Source organism: Passer domesticus, chromosome 6, assembly GCF_036417665.1.
Source record: "Passer domesticus isolate bPasDom1 chromosome 6, bPasDom1.hap1, whole genome shotgun sequence".
NCBI classification, from domain to species: Eukaryota; Metazoa; Chordata; class Aves; order Passeriformes; family Passeridae; genus Passer; species Passer domesticus.
In genome coordinates this window covers 38,794,086-38,819,539 of record NC_087479.1, presented here as the reverse complement: position 1 = coordinate 38,819,539, position 25,454 = coordinate 38,794,086, and the positions used below count along the sequence as shown (strand labels likewise).

General features: G+C 56.4%; 2 protein-coding genes across 5 annotated transcripts; one reads left to right on the top strand and one right to left on the bottom strand.

The window, feature by feature from the left end:
• The first annotated feature begins 3,374 nt into the window (after positions 1 to 3,374).
• CHRM4 (cholinergic receptor muscarinic 4) lies at positions 3,375 to 19,864 on the top strand. 3 transcript variants are annotated; one of them, XM_064424746.1, is made up of 3 exons: positions 3,375 to 3,587; positions 16,321 to 16,362; positions 16,889 to 19,864. In XM_064424746.1, the coding sequence occupies exons 1-3, from the start codon at positions 3,530 to 3,532 to the stop codon at positions 18,364 to 18,366; spliced, it is 1,578 nt and encodes a 525-aa protein (XP_064280816.1). In that variant the 5' UTR covers positions 3,375 to 3,529; the 3' UTR covers positions 18,367 to 19,864. The 3 variants fall into 3 exon arrangements, with proteins under 3 accessions (XP_064280816.1, XP_064280813.1, XP_064280815.1); XM_064424743.1 differs by lacking the exon at positions 3,375 to 3,587 and adding an exon at positions 9,531 to 9,554; XM_064424745.1 differs by lacking the exon at positions 3,375 to 3,587 and adding an exon at positions 9,603 to 10,409.
• Positions 19,865 to 20,174: 310 nt separating this feature from the next.
• MDK (midkine) lies at positions 20,175 to 25,333 on the bottom strand. 2 transcript variants are annotated; one of them, XM_064424752.1, is made up of 5 exons: positions 25,184 to 25,333; positions 21,852 to 21,935; positions 21,598 to 21,759; positions 21,329 to 21,490; positions 20,175 to 20,909 (listed from the first exon to the last, which is right to left on the bottom strand). In XM_064424752.1, exons 2-5 carry the CDS (start codon positions 21,928 to 21,930, stop codon positions 20,884 to 20,886), a joined length of 429 nt encoding a protein of 142 aa, XP_064280822.1. In that variant the 5' UTR covers positions 21,931 to 21,935; positions 25,184 to 25,333; the 3' UTR covers positions 20,175 to 20,883. The 2 variants fall into 2 exon arrangements, with proteins under 2 accessions (XP_064280822.1, XP_064280823.1); XM_064424753.1 differs by lacking the exon at positions 25,184 to 25,333 and adding an exon at positions 23,076 to 25,069.
• Between the last annotated feature and the right edge of the window lie 121 nt (positions 25,334 to 25,454).

The window sequence follows — 25,454 nt, the reverse complement described above, 5'->3', positions numbered from 1 at the left end:
TTGTAGATGGGTTCAGCAAGTTTGTAGGAGTATGTCAGAGGGAGGGGGACTGGCTGCCTGCACTGTGCTGGGGAAGCAGTGTGGATCCCCCGGAGGGCAAAGGGATCTGTGGCAGAGGGAGGAAGTGGAGCATGAAAGGGTGTGTGAGGCAGAAAGAAAGCCTGAGTGCCTTGAAGAAGGACAGAAAAAAGGAGAGTGAGCATGCGAGCGAGCGTATGCAGGAGTGCACTCTCTGTGAGCAGGATGGGAGGCAAGGCTTGGGCTGCACTCATTGCTGGAGGCTGGCAGAGACTGTCAGGCTAGGGGAGGACTTGTGGAAGGAAGGGGAGACCTGGCCAGAGCAGATTTGTCCCTGGCAGAGCTCAGTGCCAGAGGCACTGTGTGTCTGAACTGGTACATGCCCCATATAGTGCAGGGATGGGTGAAAACTGCTCCTTTACTTGAGGATGCCCTGCCACGAGTGTAGGGTTGCAGGACCAGCAGTGAACTCCCCAAGTCCCCCAGCAGACACAGCCTGGCATTAGTCTGTGTGCCAGGAGCCGGTGCTGCCTGCTGCTGTGGCTGCTGCAGGTTTGAGCATAGTTACTGGGAATATGTCAGGGATAATGGGTGGATGTTCCCAGGCTTGTGGGGGAAGCCAGAGTAAATGACCCATAACAGCTTTTCCTGTTCTTTGGAAATACTCATCTCCTGAGCTCCTGCTCCATGGTGTAAGCACTCTGCCTCAGGATAGCTGTGGATGGGAGCTGTCACAAGCCAAGGTGGAGCATCGAGGTGGTCACTTGCCATTGGTTTCTGCATATCCCCCACTCCAGAGGCAGGGGTGAGAGGAGTGGCTTTGTCTCTTCCAAGGTGTTTATGGTGTTTTGGTGCAAGGGCAATTTTTGAGATGGAGGAGCATGATGGATCATTGCCAGCTGATAATGGAAGACTAGCTAATGCTGATTAGGGAGCAGGCACAGCACAGCATGGCTGAAAAGAAAAAATAAGACAAAGAAGCCATTCCAAAAATAGAGGCTGGAAGTAGAGTGATGCAAAAAAGCAGGAGTTGTGCAGTTAATGAAAAATAGACAGCTCCAGGAGTATCCCAGATCCCTACAAGGTGACAGATGCTGGGTTTCCTGGCTGGTTACTCCCCCAGACCAAGCTGGGTCAGTCCAGCAGGATAGCAGGAGTCTTGAACTGTCATAGGTCTTAATTCCAAAAGAGAGTAAGGTAGGCCCTTAATTTGCTTGGGCCATTGAATATGAAGTCAGGTCAGGCCTTGGCTCCTTCCATGAGAAAACCACAAGTCCCTCCTGTCCCACCTCACAGCCTGTCACAATGCACGTGGCCAGGGGAAGGGTTGGAGCTGAGGTCTGGTTCTGGAGTGCATTAACTGTTGTTCATGACCAGTGCTGACACGGCCCAGGAGGGAATGTGATGTCACTGTGGTGGCAACAAGAGAGGCTGGTGAAATTTGCTGTCAGACCACGAGAAGGGAATGTGTGAATATGTCAAGCCAAAAGAAGCAAGTGCTGCCTTTAATTGGAATATGTATAGTGAGTCCAGGCTTTCAGAAATTCTACTTCTGACTAATGAGTGCATATCACTAAGACTTAGAAGTTGGAAAGTTTTGTATTCAATTTGGTTACTCATTTTTATTTCCATGACTGATCAGCTTGGGAAGAAGACTGTATCTCACTGTTCATTACAGCCTTTTGTCTTTCTATGGGGACTTGTAGTTTGAAACAAGAGTCCAATCAAATAACCCAACTCCAGTACAATCAAATAGTCTTTGAAGCAGATATTTCCTCAGTCTGATGAGTTCTCACGGAGCGTGACAAAGGTTTATTTACATTAATTTTTTTAGCGAGAAAGAAGGAGGAGGAGAGGGTGGTATTTGCTTGAGGTCAGGACTTTGGGCAAGGCAAGAGACTCCAAATAACTAGCTGGAGTCTTTGACGGGTTTTGGTCAGTGCCTGCAAGAAGAGTGCAGGCAGATGTTAAGCTGAAAAGAGCCAGCAAAGCTTCAGTGCAATTGCCTGGCTCTGCACCAGCCAACTTTTGGAAAGCTTTGTCTTCTTCCTTCTCAAAGAAGGCAGGAAGGAAAGCAAGTATGAGTTGACTGAACTCACAAAAAAAAAAAAAAAAGCCAGAATGTGGCCTATGGTGATCAAAACAATGGTGGTGCATCTGCCTCCCTGCTGTGGCAGGGTCCTCTTGGTGTGCAAAGGCAGCAGCAGATGCGAGTGCCAAAAGGCTTTAACCTTTTCAGGGTGCAGAGATGCACCTGGAGTGGGAGATGTGTCATCAGAGAAAATTGTCTGCATTACCTTAACAATGTTCTCTCTGCTGGAATCAGAAACGTGCCTCCATTTGCAGGGAGAAGATACCAGCTTGCAGGATCTAGGCAGAAAAGAGGTCCAGCCTGTGAACTGGACACATCTTTAGAGGAGACATTGACTTAAAATACTGTGCTTTTGTTAAGTGCTACCTCCCAGAGTCAGAGAGGTACGAGAAGAGGGTGAGGGGGTGCAGGTGTGGATGGTAGGAACCCATCTGCTACTGTAATCGCTTCAAAGGAGGGTTACAGTGCGGGCATTTATTTGTTTGTGTGTGTCTATGGTGTGTGTGTGAGAGCCGAGCAGACGGGAATGACACCCGCGTGTGTCTGTGAGACAGCAGAGTGAGAGGCACAGGGTGGGTAAGGGAGCTGCTCTGGGTCTGGAGTGGAGGGAAGGGGAAAGGTGTACAGGAAAAGAAACGCTTTTTCTTTTTTTTTTTTTTTTTTTTTCTTTCCTTTTTCCCTTTGTTTCTTCTTGTTTGGTGCTTTCTCATTACCGAAAGCCAGACCTGGGGGACAGTCAGTCAGCCGGTTGTGGAGCTGCCCGATGAGTTTTTTTGTTGTGCATGAACACCGCAGTTCCGAGTGTTAGTGACAGCCCGGCAGAGTTTTTTGGGGACAGGGGAAGGCGTCGAGGCCTCCCATTGCCCAGGCCGTGAGGGGCCCCGCTCTGCGCCTCCCTGCTCCCCGCTGTCTCCCGCCGTGGGACGCCGGTGCTCCCGGCGCTGCCGGCGGCGCGGATCGGGATTTATCCCGGCCGGGGCTGCGGGGGCAGCAGGGGCCGGAGCCCGGTCCCGGGAGCGCTGTCCCGGGTGCTGCAGGAGCGCTCCCGCCCCTCTGGCCGGCGGGCACGGGCACGGTCTGAGCGGGGAGCGGCGGCGGGGCATTGGCAGCGGCTCCCGGTCCGGAGCCCGCGTCCTCCCCGCCCCCGCCCCGCTGCCTTTCCTGCCGGCGAGGGGGGCGACACATCTGGGGGCGACACATCTGGGGGCGACACATCTGGGGGCGACACACCAGTGGCGGGGGCGGGCGGGGGCGGGGGGAGGAGGACAGGGCCGAGCCGGCAGCGCCGGTTCCTCCCCTCTCCCCGCCCCTCCGCCGCGCGCGGCGCCGCCGGCACCGGGAGCCGGGACCGGAGCCGGGACCGGAGCCGGGAGCCGGGAGCCGGGCGGGCCATGCCCGGCGGAGCCCCCGCGCGGCACCATGGCCGCTGAGAACCGCTCGGCGCCGGGCGGCGGCGCGCCCTGGGCCGGGCTGCCCGGTGAGTCCCCGCTGGGGCCGGGGGCGCGGGGCGGGGGGCGCGGGCATCCCCGCGGGGGTGCCGGCATGGCTTCAGGGTGCATGGGGACGGGGCTCCGCACCCCCGCGGGATGCGGCACGCGGTCGCCCAGGAATGGGGGAGGCGTCTCTGCCAACTTTCCCACATTCCCGCGTCTCTCCGGAACGCCGGGGCGCCCCGCGGGTCGGGACCCTCGCGCTGCTTCGCTGCCCCGGGATGTCGGGAGCGGCGCAGCCCTGCCAGGGCGCCGGGGCGATGGCTGGCACCCCCTTTCCCTGCTCCCATCCAAACCAACAGCGTTCCCGGGATCTGTCGCCCGAGGAACCTCGGGCCCCTCCTGTCACCCAGGAAACAGCCTTGTCAGCACCCTGAGCAGGGAGCACGAGCAGCCTGCGGCTCCGGGGACAGGCACCCCAGGAGGAAACCCAGGACGGGGCCATTTGCTCCCCTGGTGCCTTCTCGGGGAAGGAGACATTCCTGGACGAGAAACTACCTGCACGCTCTTTGCTTCCCTCACTATTCCAACACGAGCAACAGGGAGAGGATCCCCTATCTTTTGGATACTTTGTCGCCATACTGGGCAAACCCCTCTGGCGCTTGTGGCCGCCTCCCAGGACGTGAGTAGGCAGAAGCTTGCCCCCTCTTCACAGAGCCCTTTGCCAGACTGGGCATTGCAAGGGAGACAGATCTTGCCCGCTCTCTACCTCAGTGCAGATTTCATCTTCCCTTGAGCCCTTTCTGGCCCTGTTGCGCCCCTTCTGCTCGTAATGACAGAGCTGCCCCGTGCTCTCTGTTGGCACATCATGGACAAGAGCCGGGCAGCCACACCCTTCTTTCTTTCCAAAATAATGACTTTGGCTTCAAAACAGGGAACAGTTCTTATCAGTTTTCTTAAATAAAAGCAGCACTGTTTTTTGTATGACCTGTTTTCAACCCCTCTGATTGTGCTGTGGATGGATTTTTGTAGCTGGTATTTGGTGAGGCAAGGCTGGGGAGATACTTCCCAACCTGAGGAACAGCTGGTGTTCCCCTGTGCCCTGCTGGTAGATGGGCTCTGCTTGAGCATTTGGAGGCTCCCTGCTTTATCCTCGGGGTGACCTCCAAAGGTGGTTTGACTTCTGCCACAACTTGCAGAGTAGACAGAGGGGCTGGAAGGGTTGCTACCAATGCAGTTGGGTGGCTTGTTGATGCAGGCACTGTCTATCAAAATACTCAGGTGACAGGATCCCAGAGCCCAGGCTTTTGGTGAAACAGCACCAGAGACAATGCTCACGTTGAAATCACAGGTGACACCAAGATGCTTTCGCTGTCTCTACTGCTGGGCACCACCTCCTGCTTCCTAGCGCCCTAACTCCTCTGATCTGAGCACCTGCTGCTGCTCTCCAGCTGCTCTCCTCGTGGACTAGGCCCCACGAGACATCCAGCACAGAGCAGAGCATCCAGTGGAGATCCCAACCAGCGACCCATCCCCGGTTCACCCTTCAGCCGGGATGGCGGCCGGTGGTGGGAGCCCTGGGGTGGAAGGTGGGGATGGGAGCAGGGTGCAGGGTGGGCAGCAGCCCTGCTCCTGCAGGAGCCGAGCCAATGTGCCCTTGCTCAGAGTGACAGCGAGTTTCCAGGGCTGCTGCATGGACCTGATGAGTGGGCAGAGGAAAGCTGGCGGGAGAAGGAGGAGAAGGGCTACCGGGAAAAGTGGTTTGTTTATTCACACGAGGGGCATACCCATCTCAGCAGGTCAGTCTGTTTTCTTTCATAGAAGAGAAATGAACTCAAATGATTAATTAATGCTGTGATCCAATTACTCTGAGTTTGCAGAAGGAGCATGGTTTTTCTCTTTTAACTATCCCCACAAGCTGTGTCCCCACCCCACCGATGGCAGGTTTTGACATGGTTGGGGTTTTGTTGTTCTGTTCTTTAAAATTAAAATAACAAATATCTCCCCAGGAGAAAAAAAAGAGACAAAACCAGAAAACCAGGGAATGACAATAGTGAGACCAGGAGGAGCAGCTGATGCAGAGCAGTCCCTAGCACACCTTTGTGTTGATCCCTTCTCTGCCTGCCCTGCTGAGCCCTGACCAGCAGTGTCCACAGAGGTGAAGAGGTTTGGTGGCAGATGCAGCTCTGCAAAGGCAGCAGGGAGATCAGTTGTGAGAGGAGACAGAGATGGAGGCTGTTTGCAAGGGGCTGCTGCTTTCTACACAAACACAGCTCCTCTTTCCACATGGACAGAAACGCAGCAACTGTTTCTTGTGCACAAGCTGACCCCTTCTCCTTGGCATGCTAAGTGAGGGCTTTGATGGGCATCTTCTGGAGATGTGGGCATTGTCCTCAAGCCAGTTGCTCCTCAGTCTGACACGGGTCTATGCCCTTATTGCTCTCCAGTAAACCAAGGGAGGAGATTTGCCTTGTATTTCAGCATCCATTCTGGGCTGGCACTAAAACTGTACATTACAAGATGTGTTTTGGGGAGATATGAGAGTGCAGGATCTGACACAGCGAGGAAATGGAAGTTTTGGACCAGATCATTCCCATGTACTTCCTCTTCTCTCTCCATTCCCATCCCAGCATCCCCTGCTGACTGCTCTTTAGCCTGCCCAAGCACCAGCACCCACCACGAGTGTGCCAGGTACCAGTGGTTGCAGTGAGGCTCCACACCCAGGCACTGTTGAAGCCTCTTCAAGCTGGTGATTGGAACCATGCCAAATACATCCTTCTTCTGAGGGATTTGTGTGACCAGTTGAGAGCAGACACCAGCTTTTAGGAAGACTCGTGCTCTCCTGCCCAGGGCCCTGGCAGACCAGAGGTGAGGGCCTGAATGTCTGGCTGCTGTCCAACTCAGCCAAGTGGAGTGTGCCAGCCTTGACTGTGCCCAGGAGCACAACCCACCATGACATCCTTTCCAGCCTCTAGGCATGGCACAGCCTTGCTGCATCCAGACCCTTGAGCATACCGAGGTGGACCTTTGCCCTGTATTCAGACAAAATCATTTACTGAAGCTTCAAGGAGGTAGGCAATTCCTGGACTCATTAATCCGGGGCAAGTCAGCCTGGCCCAGGATTCCAGTATTGTGCTGGTGCATGAACACAGGGCAAGGCGTCTCATATACGGATCCTCCCCTTGATGCTTAGACACAGAGTTTTAGCAGGAGACACACAACCAGTCCCTGTTCCCCCCAGCTCGAGCCCCCTGGGTGTCCTCACTCTGTGTGCCTGTTGGCAGCCCTCCCACCTTCCCTGTGGATCGATGCACTGGTCCTCTTGGGACTTGACTCTGTGCCAGCACAGCATCATTTGACCTATCCTCAGACCCTGCACTGTGAGCACAGCAAACGAGGCTGTGCTGGAGACGCTCCCCAGCCCTCGCGTGCCGGGCACAGCTGCTCACGCCTTCGCCCCGGGGCTGCTCTCGGGACCCTCCAGAGATGCCTTCAGCCCTGAGGCTGCACCTCGGGAGGAGGAACTCCAACAAAGGCTCAGCTTAGCCCTTGTATGATGCAAGTTTGCAGAGAAAATTAACATCACCAGCCTGGCCAAGCCTGCAAATGCAATGGCTGCAGGCACAGTGCTTTGTCCCTCTGACAATCCCCAAAACTGTTGCTGGAGGTCCTGCAAATCAGAGCTGTGTGAGCGGCAGTGGCTCTTCTGCATTGCTGTGACGCTGTCCCCATCACGCCTGTATGTCCTGTGCAATGTGTGCCCCGTTCCCACTCGGTGCATGAGGCGGTGGCAGAGTGCCCTGTTCCCTTCCCACCTCCTGCCCCAGCGCTGGGCAGGTTGAGGTGTGCAGCTGCAGAGGAACCTCTCCCACCTGTTCCAGTGACTCAGGGAGTGCTGGAGAGGGACATGGGGAAGCACAGGGCTGTTTACTTGTCTTCAAGAGCCTCCAAGAGGAGTTACATCCCAGGTCAGTTGGTGAAGGAGGGGCAGCAGCTGAGACTTTTGTCCTTTAAAGGCAGAACTCAGTGCAAGCCATGGAGCTCTTTGAGCGCAGCAGGCTTGGCCTGAGCTATTGGTGTGTTAGTGAGCTATTGAGGGTGGCTGTGCTCCTCCAGCCAAAAAATCCAGGCAGAGAAGCAGCCCCTCTGGTACCACAACTGCTTTTAAATCTAACATATTGTACAGCACCTTGCAGCTTGGCAGAGGAGGCAGTGGGGGCTGACACCAGGAGCCTCAGCTGGAAGTGTCTGGAGGAGAAGTGTCATCAGCAGGGTTAAGGCTCCTGGTCAATTTGGTTTGCATTGGCCAGTTAAGAGGTTAATGTCTTCAGCCTCTTTAAGCAGAATTAGATTGATTTGTCTGTGGGAAACTCAGCTGCAGTTGTGCAACACTGAGGTCTGAAAATGAATCTGCAAACACGATGTCCCGGGCCCCCGTGTCTGCTCCAGGTCACAGAGCAGCTCTCCAGAGGCCTCCATGGCACCGTGCTTCACTGGCCCCTCACTTGCAGACCCTCCCAGTGTGAATGGCAGCCCCCAGGTCCCGGGCAGCGCGGCAGGCTGGCTCTGCTGAGGAGGGATGAAGGTCCTCGAGGGATCTTGGCATGACTGAGATGGGAAAGAGTACCCGGCATCTCGCCATCTCTAGTGCCTCTGGGCTAGTTTGGATCCCTCCTCTGCTGACACTTACATCATGTGCAGTCCCAGATAAGGCCAAAAAAGTGCATGCATGTGTACAGAGAGGAGTGGAGAGCAATGAAACTCTTCTGGCATCTGCCTTTGCCTGAAAACAGGCATGAATTGCCTGGCCTTGGGCCTGCCTTTCTGCAGCACTTGGGAGCAGTGTCTAGCATGGTGGTCTCTGTGCTTCTTGCAGAGCTTAGATAACTCACCAAGGCCCATAAGTGATGCCCAACTCATGAAACCCTCTGCTACTGTGTCAATGGGCTGTCCCAGTCAATGGGCTAAGCCCTGCTCTGTGCTGTGGGGTGAGCAGCACTGCATCCCTGACTGCCTGAGCTGCATCCCCCCACGGCTCACGGGGACCCAGGGGGCAAAAAGCGTGAGTGGAGATGCTGCAGGTCTCTGCACGGGGCCCAGCCCCTGCCTTATTCAGCACCAGCACAGGCTGGGGATCACCATCCTGCAGCGAAAAGGTGACTCCAGGCAGAGCTGGGCTGCCTGAGCCACAGAGCTCAGCCCACAGAGGTTTGCAGCTCCAGCACAGCTCCCACTCTGCCCAGCAAGGAGCTGGTGGGAGCCTCCAGAGAAGGCAGCAGGGAGAGGTTTGCAGGTAATGTCGCTTTGTGAGGTCTCTCCTTCCTTAGAAGATTTTTTTAGGACTTTTCTGTAGAGGAGATAAGTAATGCCTCCCTGGCAGACTGAGACTATTCCCACCTCCTTCCTCTCCATCCCTCCCCCTCTCTGTTGTAGGGATTTCCTACCTGCTGTCCTCCTCTGGCACTCTGACCCCCACATTTTCCATTCTGCCTGTCCATGCCCTGGGCTCTCCTGCCCACCTTCTGCCACAGCTCCTCTTCTTCACTCTATCCCTTTGCTCAGGCACCACCTCCAACTCCAAATCCTCTGGCAGGTCTTGTGGCCAAATAGGGTCTCATATTTTCAGTTTCCTTTTTCGTTAGCACATCAAAGATTCCCATCTGCTATGTGCCCCCAGCACTAGGCTCTCACATCTGCATCCATCCAGCAGGGCTCTTGCTCCTGCCTGATCTTCTGCCCTTGGTTCCCGGCATCAGCTCTTTTCTCTCCTCCATTGCTTAGCTGGCTCATTTGTCCTCTCAAAGCCCTGTAGAGCTTCACGCTGCTCCATGGGGCAAGGGGCTTTTGTTCCATTGTCAAGTCTTTAAAATTTCAGATGAGCACCTTGCTGTTTGCTGCCTGCTGTGCCTCAGCTCTGGGATGGGTTACACGTCCCCTGCCGGAGCAGCACTGCATCTCTGACTGCCCGAGCTGCACCCCCACCTACGGTTCGTGGGACCCTGGGCACAAAGAGGGTGAGTGCAGGGTGCTGCTGGGTGGGGACCAGCCCCTGCCTTATTCAGCACCAGCCCTGGCACCTGGGACAGGCCTGGGGGGCAGACCCCATGTGGGTGGTAGGGACCTGGCACGGGCACCTGTGGCTGTGTGGGGCCGTGGCAGGGTGAGGGGGCTTCCCTACAGCTGGCTTCCCAAACAGAGCCAAGCCCTTCCCCCCTGCCATCCCCAGGCAGGGCCTGTCCCTGGGGCAGGGGGAGCTGCTCTTCTAAGCAAATAGCTCTTAGGTGTTGCAGCTCTTGCCCCTCTAGCTCTCAGTTGCTCCTCCACCATTCTCTCCCACAGGCATCTGGTCCCGGCCCCTGGGAAGAGCCCAGCTAATGCAGGCAGTCACTTGTTGCTGCAATCCTGTCTCTCTCCCCTCCTTGCTCTCTGCTGGCAGGTCCCGGAGCCCTTCCCGGCAGCAGGACCTGTAGCTGCAGCGGGGCTGTTCCTGCTGTGCTGCCTTCAAACAGCTGGGTTCTGTTAAAGCTTCAGCCCAGGCATATAAAAGAACATGAGCATCTCTCTGAGGCAGAGAGCATTAATGCAGGGGATGGGAGGGGAGAAGCGTGGCTCCAGCCCAGGCTCAGCTGGAAGCCCAGCACCTTCCTAGCTCAGCGGCATGGCCTGAGCTCTGCCACCAGCAGGGAGCTGCAGCCCTGGGGTGCCCGAGGCAGGGGGCACGGGAGGGAGGGCACTGTGTCCCCCGTCCCGCCGTGCCATGCCGCCCTGGTGAGCCTTCTCCCCCGGGATGTTACCTCCGGAGCCAGCGCAGGCGTGGGAGCTGCTGGGGAGGCGCCGGTGCCTGGGAGCTGCAGGCTGGGCACAGCAGGGTAAGGCTGCACTTCGGCTTGCATGGCATTTGCCACGCACACTTGCTAGTAGTGTTCCACTGACAGGTTATTTATTTGGCCTAATAATTGGGTGACAGGAGGTTAATTAATTGTCAGAGTGACCAGTGTGCTGGTAGGCTATTTATAGGAGTGACCTTTCAATTACTTTTTAAAAAACACTTTCTCACTGGCTTGCTTCTTCTCTGGATGCTGTGGCTAATGGCGTGCGGCCCCTCACAGCCTGCAAAGAGCACACTGGGGATACAGGCAAGTGCTGGGGGCACAGGCAAGTGTGGGCAGGGGCTGCAGCCACGGTGCTGTGGGTGCTGTGAGCCTGCTGGGCTGGGCTCTACCTGCAGGAGCAGCTCAGCAGCCACGGCTCCCACCTGAGAGCGCTTCCCACAGCCGGGTGTGGCCTCGGCTCCGCTCTGAAAGCCAGCATTAGCCACAGAAGGCAGGGAGGCTCTGGCTTGCTTGGGAGGTGGTGGGCTTACCCAGCTGCAAAGCTCCCTTCTGGCCCTGGGGACAGCAAATTTTACAAACCTGATGCACAAACACACGCCAGGCCCGGGGGGGTTCCCTGCCCCCCTCGCCTCCCCCTCAAGCTGGCTGCTCCTGTGCCACTGAGCTTACTGCTTCTCCAGCAGCTCCAGGAAAAGCTATCAGAGGTTCTTAACTTGTGGGATGGAGGCAATTGCTTTGCCTCTTGAGGACCAGTTGAATAGCAGAGGAAGAAAGAAGAATGAATTATTCAATGGAAAAAACAAATGCCCAGAACCACCCCATATGTTACTGACAAGAAACAATTCCTGTTCCACAATGGCTCAGATCTCCTCTGGAGCAGGATAAGGACTTCAGGGATCTATTGACCAGAGGGGGGAAAGCACAGCTACCAGCTGGAGCTTGGAGGGCAGGAGGAGCCCTGCCATTTTAATGCAACAGATCCTGCTGGCCCCTCATCTCCTTTCTGTTTTTCTGGTTGTTTATTGCCTTCATCATTCCAACGCAGAGGCTTGGAAACAAACCAGCACCAACCCTCCCCCTGCCAGACACGGGGCCTGCCCTCCATCTTCTCTCCTATGCTGTATTTCTAAGGTGCCTGTTCCCAGTATCTAGGAATTCTGTTTTCACACTCTGAGGGGTGTGAATCTGTCATCTGAACAACCCTTCACTAGCTGTAAAATGGTGCCATGATTCAGGAACTAATTAACAGCTATTAGATAATGCAATTAGCGCCACAAACTGCCACCCTACCCTAAGTATACCTTCCCTTTTTGTGAGCCATAAATGTCTAGCGTCTTCTGTTCCTTCTTTTTTCCCTCTCCTCTCCTCTCCTCTCCTCTCCTCTCCTCTCCTCTCCTCTCCTCTCCTCTCCTCTCCTCTCCTCTCCTCTCCTCTCCTCTCCTCTCCTCTCCTCTCCTCTCCTCTCCTCTCCTCTCCTCTCCTCTCCTCTCCTCTCCTCTCCTCTCCTCTCCTCTCCTCTCCTCTCCTCTCCTCTCCTCTCCTCTCCTCTCCTCTCCTCTCCCACTCATGGTGGTGGCTGCACAGACTGCCCAGCCCCACATCACATCAGCACTTTGACCTGACAGGATTAATCCCCTTAAGACTTTTACCCTCTCTGCACTTTTAGGAAGGCCGAGACAAGCAGGGGGCTGGCAGTAGGGCTGGCTTGGCTCTTTCCAAATGTGACACCAAAGGTGATGTGCCCAGGCCTAGCCTTTGGCACCCAGACAGAGCAGGAGGTGATGTGTGCCCTCTCCTGGAATGTGCCTGTGGTGGAGAGGACACCTTCCCTCCCTGCTGGAGGCAGGCAGCACCCAGAGCCCCACAGGATCCGTTCAGCCAGGAGCTGGCAGCCACAGCCCCTCCATCCTGTCCCTGGGCTCGAGGTCACTTTCAGTTGTGCTGCTGCTGCAAACCCACACAGGGCTAAAGCTCATTTCCCCTGCGAGCAGCTCGTGCTCCACTAAAGCAGGGCTTTGTCTGAGTCCTTCCCCTGTGCACATCTTCCTCCCCAGGCTGGTGTGTGAGCCTGGAGCTTGCTTTGTGCTGGGGTTCCTTGCAGAGCTCTGCTCGTTCCCAGAGGCAGAATGTCACTTCAGCCACATGGGGACCAGACATGGCTCTGCCCCCACTTGCACCTGCTCCCTGGGTATCCCCAGCCCTGAGGATGATGCTGGGATGGGGACAGGGAAGGAAATGACAGGAAAAGGAGATGACTGGTGATGATGTGTGAGACAGGGGCCGTGGAGCAGAGGGAGGCTGTGCAGCACAGAGAGAAGATGTGGGGAACCCTGGGGCAGGAGGGCTGCTTGCTCCAGGAGCTCATCCATCACATGGCTGTGTGTAAATACCAGCCTCTCCCACTGCCTTTGCTGTGCTGGTGCAGAGGGCAGCCAGCTCCTTCCACAAGAGGAGCAGCAGGGGCAGAAGGGAACTAAAGCCTCCATCCCGCATGAGCTGAGTGCTCAGCAGGGGCTCAGTCACCACCTGCAGCCGATGGGACACCAGCATCCAGCTACTGCAGACCCTTGTCACAGGATGGTCAGCCTGTCCACGACAGGGCTTTCTCCTCTCCTACCTGGAAGGGGCTGGAGGCAGCTGGTAGCAGCTGACAGGCTGGGAAGGCTTGCTGGTGAGGCACGTGAGGTGCAGCAAGGAATAGCAGGAGTCTCCTGCTGTGGTCTCGGGTGTCACCCTGTGACAGAGCACGGGAGTTGAATCCTCACACAGGAGTGGTCACACCCATGACTGCTGGCAGCAGTGGAGACCCTGCTGTGCCCACTGCCCACAGCAGGTGGACCCCACCCGAATTACAATTTTCTCTGCTTGGATCTGTGCCTGTGTGGGAAGGGAAAGGTATTTCCCTTGATGACATGATTGGTGACCACTGCAGCAGCCACAGAAACTCTTGGACTGGAGGATGCTATCAGTAAAGAGTTGGAGTCTCCCAACAGCTTCGATGGAGAGGAGAAAACCAGCTGTAAATCACTGGCACAAGTCTGAGGGAATTTGCTGTATCTGGCTGGTGCAAGCAGGTGTGGGAGAGCACCTGCTGGGAAAGAATGGTTGTGTGCAGGCTGAAAAACCAGCTGGTGTCACAGGTAAGGGTGTCAGCCCTAGGAGCCCTTCTGAAGTGTTCTCTCAGCTTTGTCTCCTCCCTGTCTGTGGTGTCATCATGCAAGTTGGGTGCAGAAGGGAATGGAGACATAGAGGGTGATGTAGGATGGGGGCTGTGAGGGGAGGGAGAGAAGAAATGCACTCCTGGAAGTGCAGGAAGCAAGCACTGGAGTACACAGGCAAGGCATTTAGTGGGGAGACACCGAGTCCTGGAGAGGTCCCTTGGTGTCTGGTGTCACAGCACTGGGAACAGTGATGGAGCTGGCATGAAGGAGGAGATGGTGTCACACTGCTGAGTTTGGTGCAGCTCCACAGCTCTCCTGTGTGCTCTCTCCATCTTTGGACACATGATGGGGATGCAGACAGAGGTGTGACTGCCACCCAGGCCCTTCCCACACAGCCTGGATGCTCTCCATCTCGAAGGCAGAGATCTATCCCTGGTGCCCATTCAGGCATGATGCATGGCTTGGTCAGCTGCACAAACCTACCAAATCTGTAGCACCCTTGGCCTTCTCCCAGCTCCAGGGTGAGCTGCCTCCTCTGCTCAGGAAGGCAAAGGCAGTGCTGAGCCGTCCCAGTGAGCTCAGAGAGGGTGTCAGGGGCAGAAGAGTGAGACAGGGGAAAGGAGAGTAGAAGATGGGGAGAGAAGGGATGCCCGGGGGGCTGGGGCACGGCAGAGAATCGCCAGGGGGTCTGAGGCAAGGGGGAGCAGTGTCCACAGCTCGCAGCTCACACGTGTTGCACTCTCTGTCCGTGGAGTATGTTATCTTCACACCTTCAAACATTTTCAGTCCTCCTCCTTCCCTCAAACAAGGGATTGCATTACTTTTTGCTTTTCGGTGAAGGCTGATAGTGTTTGAGTGCTCAGTGTTTAAGATCCGCCCTGAGGCGGCATTTGCCTGTGCCTCCTCTCGCCAGTTCGCAGCGTGACCTCTGGGCGGCATCCCAAGGCTCGCGTGTGCGGCTGCCGCAGCCTTTGCTCCCGGTCCTGGGACACGTACAGAACTGCTCGGCGTTCAGATGGACTTTTCTTGCTTTGGGTAACTGCGAACACAAGCCTTTGTCAAGGCTGATAATTAATTAGACACGCTTAGAAGAGGATGCCAGTTCATGAACAAAAGTGAGAAAACTGAAACCCACATTTTAGCAGAGACGATGGAAAGGTTTCTTTTCAAGACTTTCAAATTCTTCTTGGAAGAGCTGGGGTAGATGTCTGCATGATTGCTAGCTTGTCTGATCAGTTTGATTAGCTGTTACAAGAATGACAGTTAAATCTCCCCATCTCACCAAAGTGAAGAAATTAAAACTCATTTCAATTGTACTGAAACCAACCCCCAAACTGCCATGATTATATATTTCTAAGCCATTTTATGCACTTATCACCTCTTCTCACATCCCTGGCTGGGTGCCCAGGAAGGATGGCAGCAGAAACCTCTTTCCCTCTCCCTTGATGCATCCCTTGTGCTTGGAGCTGGGTGCAAAGCTCCAAGCCTGGGCAGTGCTTCCAGGCTTCCTCACCCCATCCGTATCTGGCATGTAGCATCTACCAAAGGGCATTGCTTTCTTTTAAAAGCTTTTTGTCTTCACAGACATGCTTAGAGGATAATGGTAGAAAGGTATTTCTTTGTCCCTCACCACTTCTTTTGCTTGCACTTGTAGGAGGAGCTCACCACTGTTGCAGCTGTATCCTTGCTAATGCAGAAGCTGCCTAAATGGCTACATCAGACCCTGGCTTTAGCATCTCAGCAGCCACATTTCCATTTAATTACACCTGTATCTCTTTAGAAAGTGATTATATTAACAACTTGGCTATTTGCTGATGGCAGACATCTCCTACCCTCTCCACAAATGAAAGACAAGGGCATTTTTTTCAAATACTTAAAAAAACAAACTGATCTCAAAGCCTGCCAGACCCTGTTTGGAAGAGGTGTGTGTTAATGGCACATCTATACATTCAGTAAAATCAGCTTCAGGAATTCAGGCTTCCCAGGCATTTGGAGCCATCTCCCAAGCCAGAGACACACTGCTGAGTGTTCCCGCTGTGGGGACACTCGCTGGCTCCTGCTGCTTTCCTGGCAGCAGCGCCCATGGGGCTGAACCCCTGCCCCAGGCACCAGCAGGAGCTGCTGGAAGGGCTGCCCTTGATGGTCTGGAAGGGTTGGAATGCCCCCAGAAGCCAGGGTGAGGGTGGTGAAGGCCAGCATGTTTTGGAGGCCTGGATAGTGTGGGAGAGGCAGGTTCAATGGGAAGCTCTTCTGTCCAGCCCAACTCCTTCAGTGCCTTTGCTTTTCCTTTTCTTTCCAGGAAATTCCTTTTCATCTCAATACAGCACTTCTCGTCTATTGATTTTTTTTAAGGCCCATTCTGCTCTTACCTTGGGTGATTAACCACAGGCATCTTGGTTTGGATGAAGGCAGTAATTCTCTCCGTAATCCTCATTACTTTTCATAAATAATTCCATGGATCGTGCTGAGGTGTCTCCACACTCTACATCTCCTGGCCTGGGTGGCTGCAGCTGCACTGTGATGTGGGACGGGGGGAAAGGGTCACCACTTCCCAGTGTCACTGACTGCTGCCACTGTGCAGCTCCCTGCCTTTCCTGAGCCTGCTGTGCTGTGCACTGTGCCACGCCAGACCACCCATCTTCAGCCTTTCTTGCCTTTTCAGCACCTGTATCCCAGCAGTGTCACCCTTTGGGCAGGGCTGCCGGTGTTGGACAGGCTGCTGCCTCAGTAAGATGTTGTGGGATGCACACAAGCTGTGGTGTAACTTGCTGTTTTCCTTCTCCCAGATTTCATCTTCCAGCAGGAGCTATTTGCTGCGAGAGACACAGGTGAGCGAGCGGACCACGGCACGGGTTTTGTGGGTTAGGCCCCTCTTGGGGAGTGCTTCGGGGAGGTCAGTGGAACATGCCTGGGGCATGCCATGAACCAGCTCTTGTCCCTGGGGCGGGGCACTGGCTCCATGCTGTTCTGGCAGTGAGTGCGGTATGTGCATCCCCCCTGGGCTCTGCAGTCCTCTTTCCCAGCCCTTTGGCCCCCTTTGTGCCTCTCTGGGCCACACGAGGTTGTGCTCCTGCTGGGATAGGGAAAGAAGGGACCATCACACCCTGGGCATGGGACTGTCGTAGCCCCATTCTGGCTTTTCTCCCTGCAACTCATTTACCTCCTCTACTGCTAAATAGGGATACAAAAAAATGGCTCCAATGGACTCCTGGAGTGGCAGAGAGAAGTCCAGGAATTCCGGGATATTTTTGAGCACTAGCCAACAGCAGTGCTGGCCTGGGAAACTGAGGAAATGCTGCCAGGACAGGCTGGCAGGTCTGATATTCTCCCTTTCTGTCCTCACTCTCCTTGCAGATCCCATGCACAACCTCTCTGCTCAGCCCTGGCAGGCAAAGATGGCCAACCTGACCTATGACAACTTCACCCTGGGCAACCGCTCTGAGGTGGCCGTGCAGCCTCCCACCAACTACAAGACAGTGGAGCTGGTTTTCATCGCCACTGTCACCGGCTCGCTCAGCCTCGTCACCGTGGTGGGGAACATCCTGGTGATGCTCTCCATCAAGGTGAACCGCCAGCTCCAGACTGTCAACAACTATTTCCTCTTCAGCCTGGCCTGCGCAGACCTCATCATCGGGGTCTTCTCCATGAACCTCTACACGGTCTACATCATCAAAGGCTACTGGCCACTGGGGGCCGTGGTGTGTGACCTGTGGCTGGCTCTGGACTATGTGGTGAGCAATGCCTCTGTCATGAACCTGCTCATCATCAGCTTTGACCGGTACTTCTGTGTGACCAAGCCCCTGACGTACCCGGCCAGGAGGACCACCAAGATGGCAGGGCTAATGATCGCGGCCGCGTGGATATTGTCCTTCATTCTCTGGGCCCCTGCCATCTTGTTCTGGCAGTTCATTGTGGGCAAGAGGACAGTCCCCGAGAGGGAATGTTACATCCAGTTCCTCTCCAACCCAGCGGTGACATTTGGCACAGCCATTGCTGCTTTTTACCTGCCCGTGGTCATCATGACAGTGCTGTACATCCACATCTCCCTGGCCAGCAGAAGCAGGGTAAGGAGGCACAAGCCTGAGAGCAGGAAAGACAGGAAAACCAAGTCCCTCAGATTCCTCAAGGGCCCCGTGGTCAAACAGAACAACAATAATTCTCCCAAGAGGGCTGTGGAGGTGAAGGAGGAGGTGAGGAATGGGAAAGTGGATGACCAGCCATCTGCCCAGACAGAGGCCACTGGCCATCAGGAGGAGAAGGAGACATCCAATGAGTCCAGCACCGTCAGCATGACACAGACCACAAAAGACAAGCCCACAGCAGAAGTCTTGCCAGCAGGGCAAGGACAGAGTCCAGCCAACCCCCGAGTGAACCCAACTTCCAAGTGGTCCAAGATTAAGATTGTCACCAAGCAGACTGGGACTGAATGCGTCACCGCCATTGAGATCGTCCCAGCTAAGTCAGGTGCCTCTAACCACAACTCCCTGGCCAACAGCCGCCCAGTCAATGTTGCCAGGAAGTTTGCCAGCATCGCCAGGAGCCAAGTGCGGAAGAAGCGGCAGATGGCTGCCCGAGAGAAGAAAGTCACCCGAACCATATTTGCCATCCTGCTGGCCTTCATACTCACATGGACGCCCTACAACGTGATGGTCCTCATTAACACCTTCTGTGAGACCTGCGTGCCCGAAACGGTGTGGTCCATTGGCTACTGGCTCTGCTATGTCAACAGCACCATCAACCCAGCCTGCTATGCCCTCTGCAATGCCACTTTCAAGAAAACCTTCAAGCACCTTCTCATGTGCCAGTACAGGAACATTGGCACAGCCAGATAAACTGCGACTCAGGGACCACTTCAGTAACCTTATGGAAACCCTTCCCTTTGCCTCCTTTGCCAGCGGGGGTTCTTCTGCTCCCCGCTCACAACAGTGCAGACTGTGCAGTGATTGCAGAGGATGCCCTTCAGCCAACGCTGACAAAAATCCAAGGCATTTCTGAGCTGCAGGTCCTTCCAGTCGCCCTGGGCCTGGGGACTAGCTCAGGGAGTCACTGGGAAAGCCAGAGGCAGGAGGAGATGTGGTCACCAGGAGCCCTTCCTAGCTCCATGCTCTTGAGATTGGCCAAATGGCATCAGTGTTTCTCCTAAGACTGGATGTACCTTTTTCCCCAGCTGACCATCTCCAAGGCATCAGAGCTTGTCTGCATGCAGATGGGCTAATGCTGGATGCTTTCCATTGGCTTATAAAGTGTTTATTACCCAAGAAATGAAAAGAAACCAGGGTCAAACATTTACTTGCATCTTGGACCAGGCTGGCTCTGGGAGGTTAATGGGGAGTCCTGCTGGCCCAGCCAGGCCCCCTATGACAGCAGTCAAGACTGGACCTTAACAGATGTGGCAAGATGCTTCCTTTCCCTTGAGAGTGCCATCAGACATCCTCACCCAGGGTCTTGGGGCAGAATATTTCCCTGTGCTCTGGCTCTGCTCTCCCCTTCATGTCCTTTCTGCCTTCAGACAGCAATCTGCTGGAAAGACAGACAGATTAACCAAGCATTTCACTCCTGGGTGCGGAGTGTGGGACCCAGTTGCCTCTGACAACGATGGCAACTAAAACTGCAAAGAAAAACCCTGGTGTGGTGCAGGCCTTCACTCCACAGCCCTGGGAGAATGGAGCCCCTGAGTGGTGGGCAGCATGACTGTGAAAATAACTGTCCTTGGGAGGGACAGGGGGGACCTGGGGGTCTCAGAAGAGGGTGGGAAGAGGGTCTGCAGTGTGGCCAAGGTGCCCCGTGTCTCATCTGGGCCATAGGCAGGTCCCTGCTCTCCCCACAGTGGTGTGGGAGGCCTGATGCATGGCTCTGGAGGCAGGAGAGGATGACCATGGCCTCCAGCCCCGCTCCTGCCCTGAGCGCAGGGAGGCCGAAGGAGCTGGTGGCTGAGCTTTGTGAAGGGATGTCACGCTGTCGTGGGCGTTGTGGCCGAGCCCTCAGCATGCGGGCTTCAGCCAGCGCCCCCAGCCTCCTCCCAGCCCAGCCCTGGGCTGCTCCCCAGCTTCTCGCAGGTGCCAGGTGCCAGCCTTGGTGGCTGCAGCCAGGTGCAGGCAAGGGATGGGATGGGGCCACTCTAGCACTGAAAAACTCTGTGTCCGTATGTTCTTCCTGTCCTCATGCCAGGGTGCAACCTGCCGAAAGGCTGCTCCAACCCAGATGGGAGCCCCGCCATCACTGCCTTTAGGGGTACCCAAAATGCCTGGTGGGTTTCTGGGTATTTTTAAATGGTTACAACTGCAGCCCAACACACCCAAGACAAATAAAGACCTTGGACTAGGAAACTAATGTCCATGGTGTGAGGAATGAGTGAGCCATCACCCAGGTGGCTCCTTCCCTGCTTCCCAGTGTCACCCACTGGTGACATTTCCTGAAGCCCATCCCTTCTGCCAAGAGTAAGGGGGAGCAACCTGAAGCGTTGCTGCAAAGAGGCTGTGAGGTCTGGTGCTTTGTCCAGGACCACGTGCATGTGGCACCCAGGCCACCACCGCCAGCTGCATGCCAACGTGACTGCTGGTGCCACTGGGGTCAGCAAAACTGGGGTTTGCTGGGGTTTCCAGCACAGCAGCACCTTGTGGAGACAACAGGGGAGTTCTGATACTTTCTTAAAAAAGATTTTTATTGGAAAAGAAAAAGAAAAATTCCAAAAGGAGAGCTCCCACCCAGCACTGGTGTTGGCATGGCAAAGGCAGAGGGGCTGCAGCCCCAGCATGGACACACATGGTTAGAAGTGACAGAGAGGAGACACAGTTGCTTCTCAGGGTGATGGTTGTGTTTTCCTTAACTGCTGAAGGTAAGTCATGCTCCAGCCAAAGGGATGCTGGAATAAACCCCCTGAGGTGAGAGCAGTCCTTGAGTGAGAAGCTTCAGCGATGGGGTTACTCAGGCATTCAACAGCCAGCCCTTCCCTCCAGCACTGGTACCTGGTGGAGGAGCAAGGAGGCTCCTGGGCTTGCAAAAGTATCTGCTAAAGGCAACTCATTTGTGCTGGAGGGTGGAAAAATGTGTGTTCCATCCCAGGTCTCTGAGCACATCGCAGTGAAGCCCAGCACCAGCCCAGAGCAGGTGAGCAGAATGCACTGGTTGTGCCCAGGGGGCAGCAAGGAAGGAGGCAGCCTGTCCTGCAGGGTGGGTGGGTTTGTTCTCTACAACACTAATGATTAAAACAAGGCATCTCAGTGAAAGAGGAGGTCATGGAAAGGAGTAAGGAGAGGAGGAGGAAGACTGTAGTGTGGGCCAGCTGCAGTTGGACATCCAGTCCTGTAGGCACCGTGTTGAGGGGCCGATGAGGACGCTGGTTTCCTGCTCTAGTCCTTCCCCTTGCCCTTCTTTGCTGCATTCAAGAAGCACAGGAGACAAGAGTTAGTGCATGTGCTGGCAGCTCAGGGTGCCCCAGGCACTGCTGTGGAGAAACATAGCCAGCGTGGCTGGCTGAGCACGGCGCAGTGACTGCATCCCTGCAGGCAGCCTTCTGCCGTGCCAAACCACGTTTTGCACCACTCCTAGTGAGGAGAGCGGGGAATCCCCATCCCAGCAAAGATGGCAGTGGTTTGTGGGGGACCAGGGTTTTCCTAGTAGCACCTGCATCCTACCTAGCCAGCAGCTGGACTTTGCAGTGCAAAGAAAAGAGCATCCTATGAAATCCCCTACACCACCAGCAAAGCCAAGCCCAACAGGCCAAGGTAGCTCTGAAAAACCCCTGGCCAGGGTTGCAACAGGACCCTTCTGGTGACACGAGTGGTGGGAACTGACCTTTGGACTTCGACTTGATCTTGGAGGAGCAGGGCTTGGTCACATAGACAGTCTCCTCACACTGGGCATTGTACAGGGCTTTCTTCAGGATGCCAGAGCGAGTCTTCAGGCCTGTCTGAGCACTACAACCTCCCCAGCTCTCAAACTTGTACTTGCAGTCGGCTGGATGAGAGGGGAGAGGCATCAGAACTAGCCAGGACCTGGTGGGACATTAGCCCCGGTCACCCAGCACAGGGTGATCCCCAACCACCCCACCTCCATGTACCCACCTCCAAATTTCTTCTTCCAGTTGCAGGGGATCTTGCACTTGAGCTTCTTACTCTCATCTTTGCAAGTTCCCTCGCGGTAGCCCAGGCCGCAGTCCTTACTGTTGGGAACACAGGGTCCCCAGCGCCAGTCCTCACACTTGGAGCCATCCTTCTTTGCCTTTTCTGTGCGGAAAAGTGGAGTGGGTGCTCTCTGCAGGGACAGGGGAGCATACTCCACCTTGCCCCCTGGCCCCCTGCCCCAGGCTGCCCCTCACCTTTCTTGTTCTTGCCAGCCTCGGCGGTGGCAGCCACCAGGATCAGTGCCAGGAGGAGGAAGAGACTCCGAACCTGCATCCTGCCTGTGGAGGAAGGAGAGAGCTCCGTGGCTGGGAGGTTGGGGTGCAGTGTGGTGTTGAGGAGGGGCACGGTGGGCTGTGGGCACCTGTGTGGGAGTCAGACAGGAGCAGCTGCCTCCATGGCACACTCTCACCTGCATGTGTGTGTACGTACACCTCCGTGCCCTGCTTGTTGCTGCCCAGCAGAACATGTTCACTAATGGCAGCAGGAAGGTTAATTGTGTACCTCAACAGCTGCCTCCCACCAGGGAGCTGCAGGGCTGAGAGATTGTTCCCACCTCTGCAGTCCCCACATTGCCCTCTACATGGTTGAAGTGCTCTCCATGGGGAACTCCACAGCCCACACAGCATCCTACAGTTGCCACCCCTTACCCCCACATTTCTCTGTGGATCCTTTATCCATGACCCAGCAGGCTGCTGCCCCATACCAAAGAGCCTTGGGATCAGGGAACACAGCTCCCAGAGTACCTTACTCCAGTTCCAGAGGATGCCAGGGAGAAGGAAAAAAGTCCAGCAAAACAAACCTGCTTTCATGGGAGGTCTGAAAGTTGTATCAGTGGATTAAACACCAAAAAAAGCATCCACAATGTGGGAGCTCATTGGAGGGATGGAGCCTGCTGCCCACGCCCCCCATGCATGCAGGGGTGTGCAGGTGTGCACACACCTGGGGCAGGCTGGGGACAAGGGTGCACACACATAAGGGTTCAGCTCTGGGGATTGAGCCCTGTCCCCTGCCCCGGTGGCCTTGGACCATGTGACTGCTCCTCTCTGGCTGCCACCACGAGACTCTGTGGGATGCTGCTGCCAACACTGGGGTCCCAGATCCTGCTCTCAGTGGGAAGAGGAGCGCAGGCATGCAGAGCCAGCATTTGAAATCTGGAGTCCTCATCCCCGTTCCCCCAAAGCCTTTTAAGATGCCACCCATATCTGCGTGGCAGCAGCCATCCAGAAAATACATGGCACCTGTCCTGGATCTGTGATGGGCTTTGCAGAATTGGGCTGTAGAGGACAGGATGAACCACAGGCCCCAGGGGACACCAACGAAGGGAAGAGCCCGGGGTCAGCGTTTGCTCCCTCCCCTGGGCTCCCGGGCAGCATGCCAGAGAGCAGCATCCCACATTATCCAGGCTCCAGTGCACTCACCTTTCATGCATCCGCCGCCAAGCTGCCAGCTTCGCTCTGCATTGAACTGTCACAGGGAATTACACAGCCCGGCTGGCTGAGGGCACGGTCGTGGGGTGAGATCTGCCTTCCCCCTCACCCAGCCCGGCTGGGAGCCATCCTGCTGAGCACAGCACGGCTCAGCCTGCTCCCACCCATCTGCCTTCAAAGGGAACAAGGGCTCAGCCAAGATGGGCTGGTTACAGACGACAAGGCTGGAGCTGAACTGCTTACAGACATGGCTGTCCCACTTTCTGCAGCGGCACCTCTGACATCCACATTATTCACACCATCCCCCTGGTTTCAGGTGTTCTGTTAACTTCTCCCATCCTTTGCTGCAGAGCAGTTCCCTGTGCTCCTTGCACCTATCTCCCAGCCCAGCACCTTCTGCTCAGGCCCTCCTGACATGGTCTTTAAGCCCCCAGGGCAGCCAGCCGCAGCTGCTGTGCTCACCCCTGCCTCATCTCCAGGCACAGACTCCCTCTGTGTGCCATGGGCGCAGTGGGGCCCTGCCCACACATTCACAGGGATGCTAGAAGGATACCCTCTGAGGGGATGACCAGCTGCAGCCCCAGGGACCCCTGAATTTGTTCCCAGGCTCAGCCCAGCACATAGCATTCCCCAGGCAAAGGTCTACAGGAGCCTTCAGCCATAGCTCATCCTAAAGCTTTCATAAGGAAAAGGCAGTGCAGTTTCCCAAATGGTTTTCCAAACAGCCAGGCAAACAAGAGTTTTTCCTGGCAGGGCTGACAGCACCCTGCACAGCCCTGCTCCTCCTGCATCCCTGCAGGGCCCTGGCTTCTCTCCTCCTCAGATGCTGGCTGGCTCTCACATAACACCAGTCCCTGTTCTCCCTTCTCCCTCCTCTAGCTGCTCTGGGTTTTTATGATCTAGGATTATCTGTAAAAAGAAAAATAAAATCACCTGGTGAAGCTGAAGCTCTAAAAAGAAAAATCACCTGGTGAAGCTGAAGCAGAGCTCAGACACCAATTATTGCAAAGGGAAAGCTTGCACCTCTCTCCAGACACCATTCCGGGGCAGGTAGTGCCACCGACTTCTCCTAATGCGGCCCAGACATCCTCCGCAGCTCCTGATCCTCAGTGCTGACCCCATGCGCTCCGGGGAAGGGAGCAGCGGCCGGGCTGTACCCCGCTCAGACCCCTTTTCCAGCAGCGGGACCCTCGGCTCGGCTGTGCCCGGCTCCAACTGCAGCTGCTCCGGCAGTGCAGGGCCAGGACTGCCGTCCTCCCTCTGCGGGCTGAGCCGCTTCCCGGCCTGGGGCAGGCAGCCCGCACTCCAGGAGCCAGCCCAGCGCTGGGAAGCCCGTGGCCTGGAGCGACGAGCACCGCGACAGCGGGAAGTTCCCTGCCGCCTGGAAAGGGGACACCGAGCATGTGCCCGTGAGCCAAGGCGCTGGCACGGCTTTCCTAGAGGTGCTGAGGGAAGCAGCGGGGCTGTGGGGCTCTCCAGCAGGCGGCCTCGCCTTCCCCTGGCAGGGACGAGAAGGCGCTCCAAGGGAAAAGGGTTCTGCCCCCGCACTGAGGGCAGGGCCGGGGGCCGGGAGCGCCCTTCCTCGCCTCTGCCCTCTTCTCCCTCCCCAGGGTGGACGCTGTGCCGTGAGCCCCCTGGAGCCTCCTTCCCTCGCCCTCCGGAGAGGCGGGCGGTGGTCGAGCCCCGCTCCGGGGCAGCTCCCCGGGCTCCATAGGAGGATCTCCACCGGCTGAGCTCTCCCCGAACCACTGTGGGGTGCTTCCCCAGAGGAATGGGGGGGAGGATACCGGGTCACTGCCTCAAGCCGTCTGCTCCTCAGGAGCCCTGACTCCCTACAAACTCCATCCTTGTGCATCTCCAGGCTATTCCCTGGCTCCTCTCAGGCGATCCAGCACAGGGGGTGGGGGGTGCATCGCCCCCGGTCCTTCGGCCCCAATCGCCCTTTTCTGCAGCTCCTCCCCAGACAGAGCCTGTCCCCCACCCCGGCAAAGCCCCTTCCCGCTCTGGGGAGCCCTCAGCCTGGGTGACTGCCGCCTCCCTGGGGAGGTGGTGGGCGCTCGCCCGGCGCGGGGCGCCCATCGCGGCGGGGCCGCACTCACCTGCGGAGGGAGCGGAGCGGAGCTGCTGCCTTTGTGTGGCGGCCGCGTGCGGACCCCGCGCGGCGCACAGCGGCCCCTGACGTCGGGCTCGGCTGGCAGCAAAAAGGTGGGTTTTTAGCCCAAAACTTTCCGCAAGCTCCTCCTCTGCCCCCCGGCCGGCACAAAGGCAGGGCGGCGGAGGGGCGGCCCGGGGCAGGCTGGCCCCTGGGCCGGCGGGGCGGGGGCAGCGCGGGCGGCCTCCCCCGGGCGCTGAGCTGGGACGGGGAGCGCC

What these genes read in the sequence shown, in the direction of transcription:
- MDK (XM_064424753.1), bottom strand. An exon ending in GGCTGGCAAGAACAAGAAAG is followed by an intron (nt 21,760 to 21,851) that starts GTGAGGGGCAGC and finishes TTTTCCGCACAG; the next exon opens with AAAAGGCAAAGAAGGATGGC. An exon ending in CTGGAAGAAGAAATTTGGAG is followed by an intron (nt 21,491 to 21,597) that starts GTGGGTACATGG and finishes CCTCTCATCCAG; the next exon opens with CCGACTGCAAGTACAAGTTT.
- CHRM4 (XM_064424745.1), top strand. Translation starts at nt 10,328, where the DNA reads ATGTTACCTCCGGAGCCAGCGCAGGCGTGGGAGCTGCTGGGGAGGCGC. An exon ending in TGCAGGCTGGGCACAGCAGG is followed by an intron (nt 10,410 to 16,320) that starts GTAAGGCTGCAC and finishes TCCTTCTCCCAG; the next exon opens with ATTTCATCTTCCAGCAGGAG. An exon ending in ATTTGCTGCGAGAGACACAG is followed by an intron (nt 16,363 to 16,888) that starts GTGAGCGAGCGG and finishes CTCTCCTTGCAG; the next exon opens with ATCCCATGCACAACCTCTCT.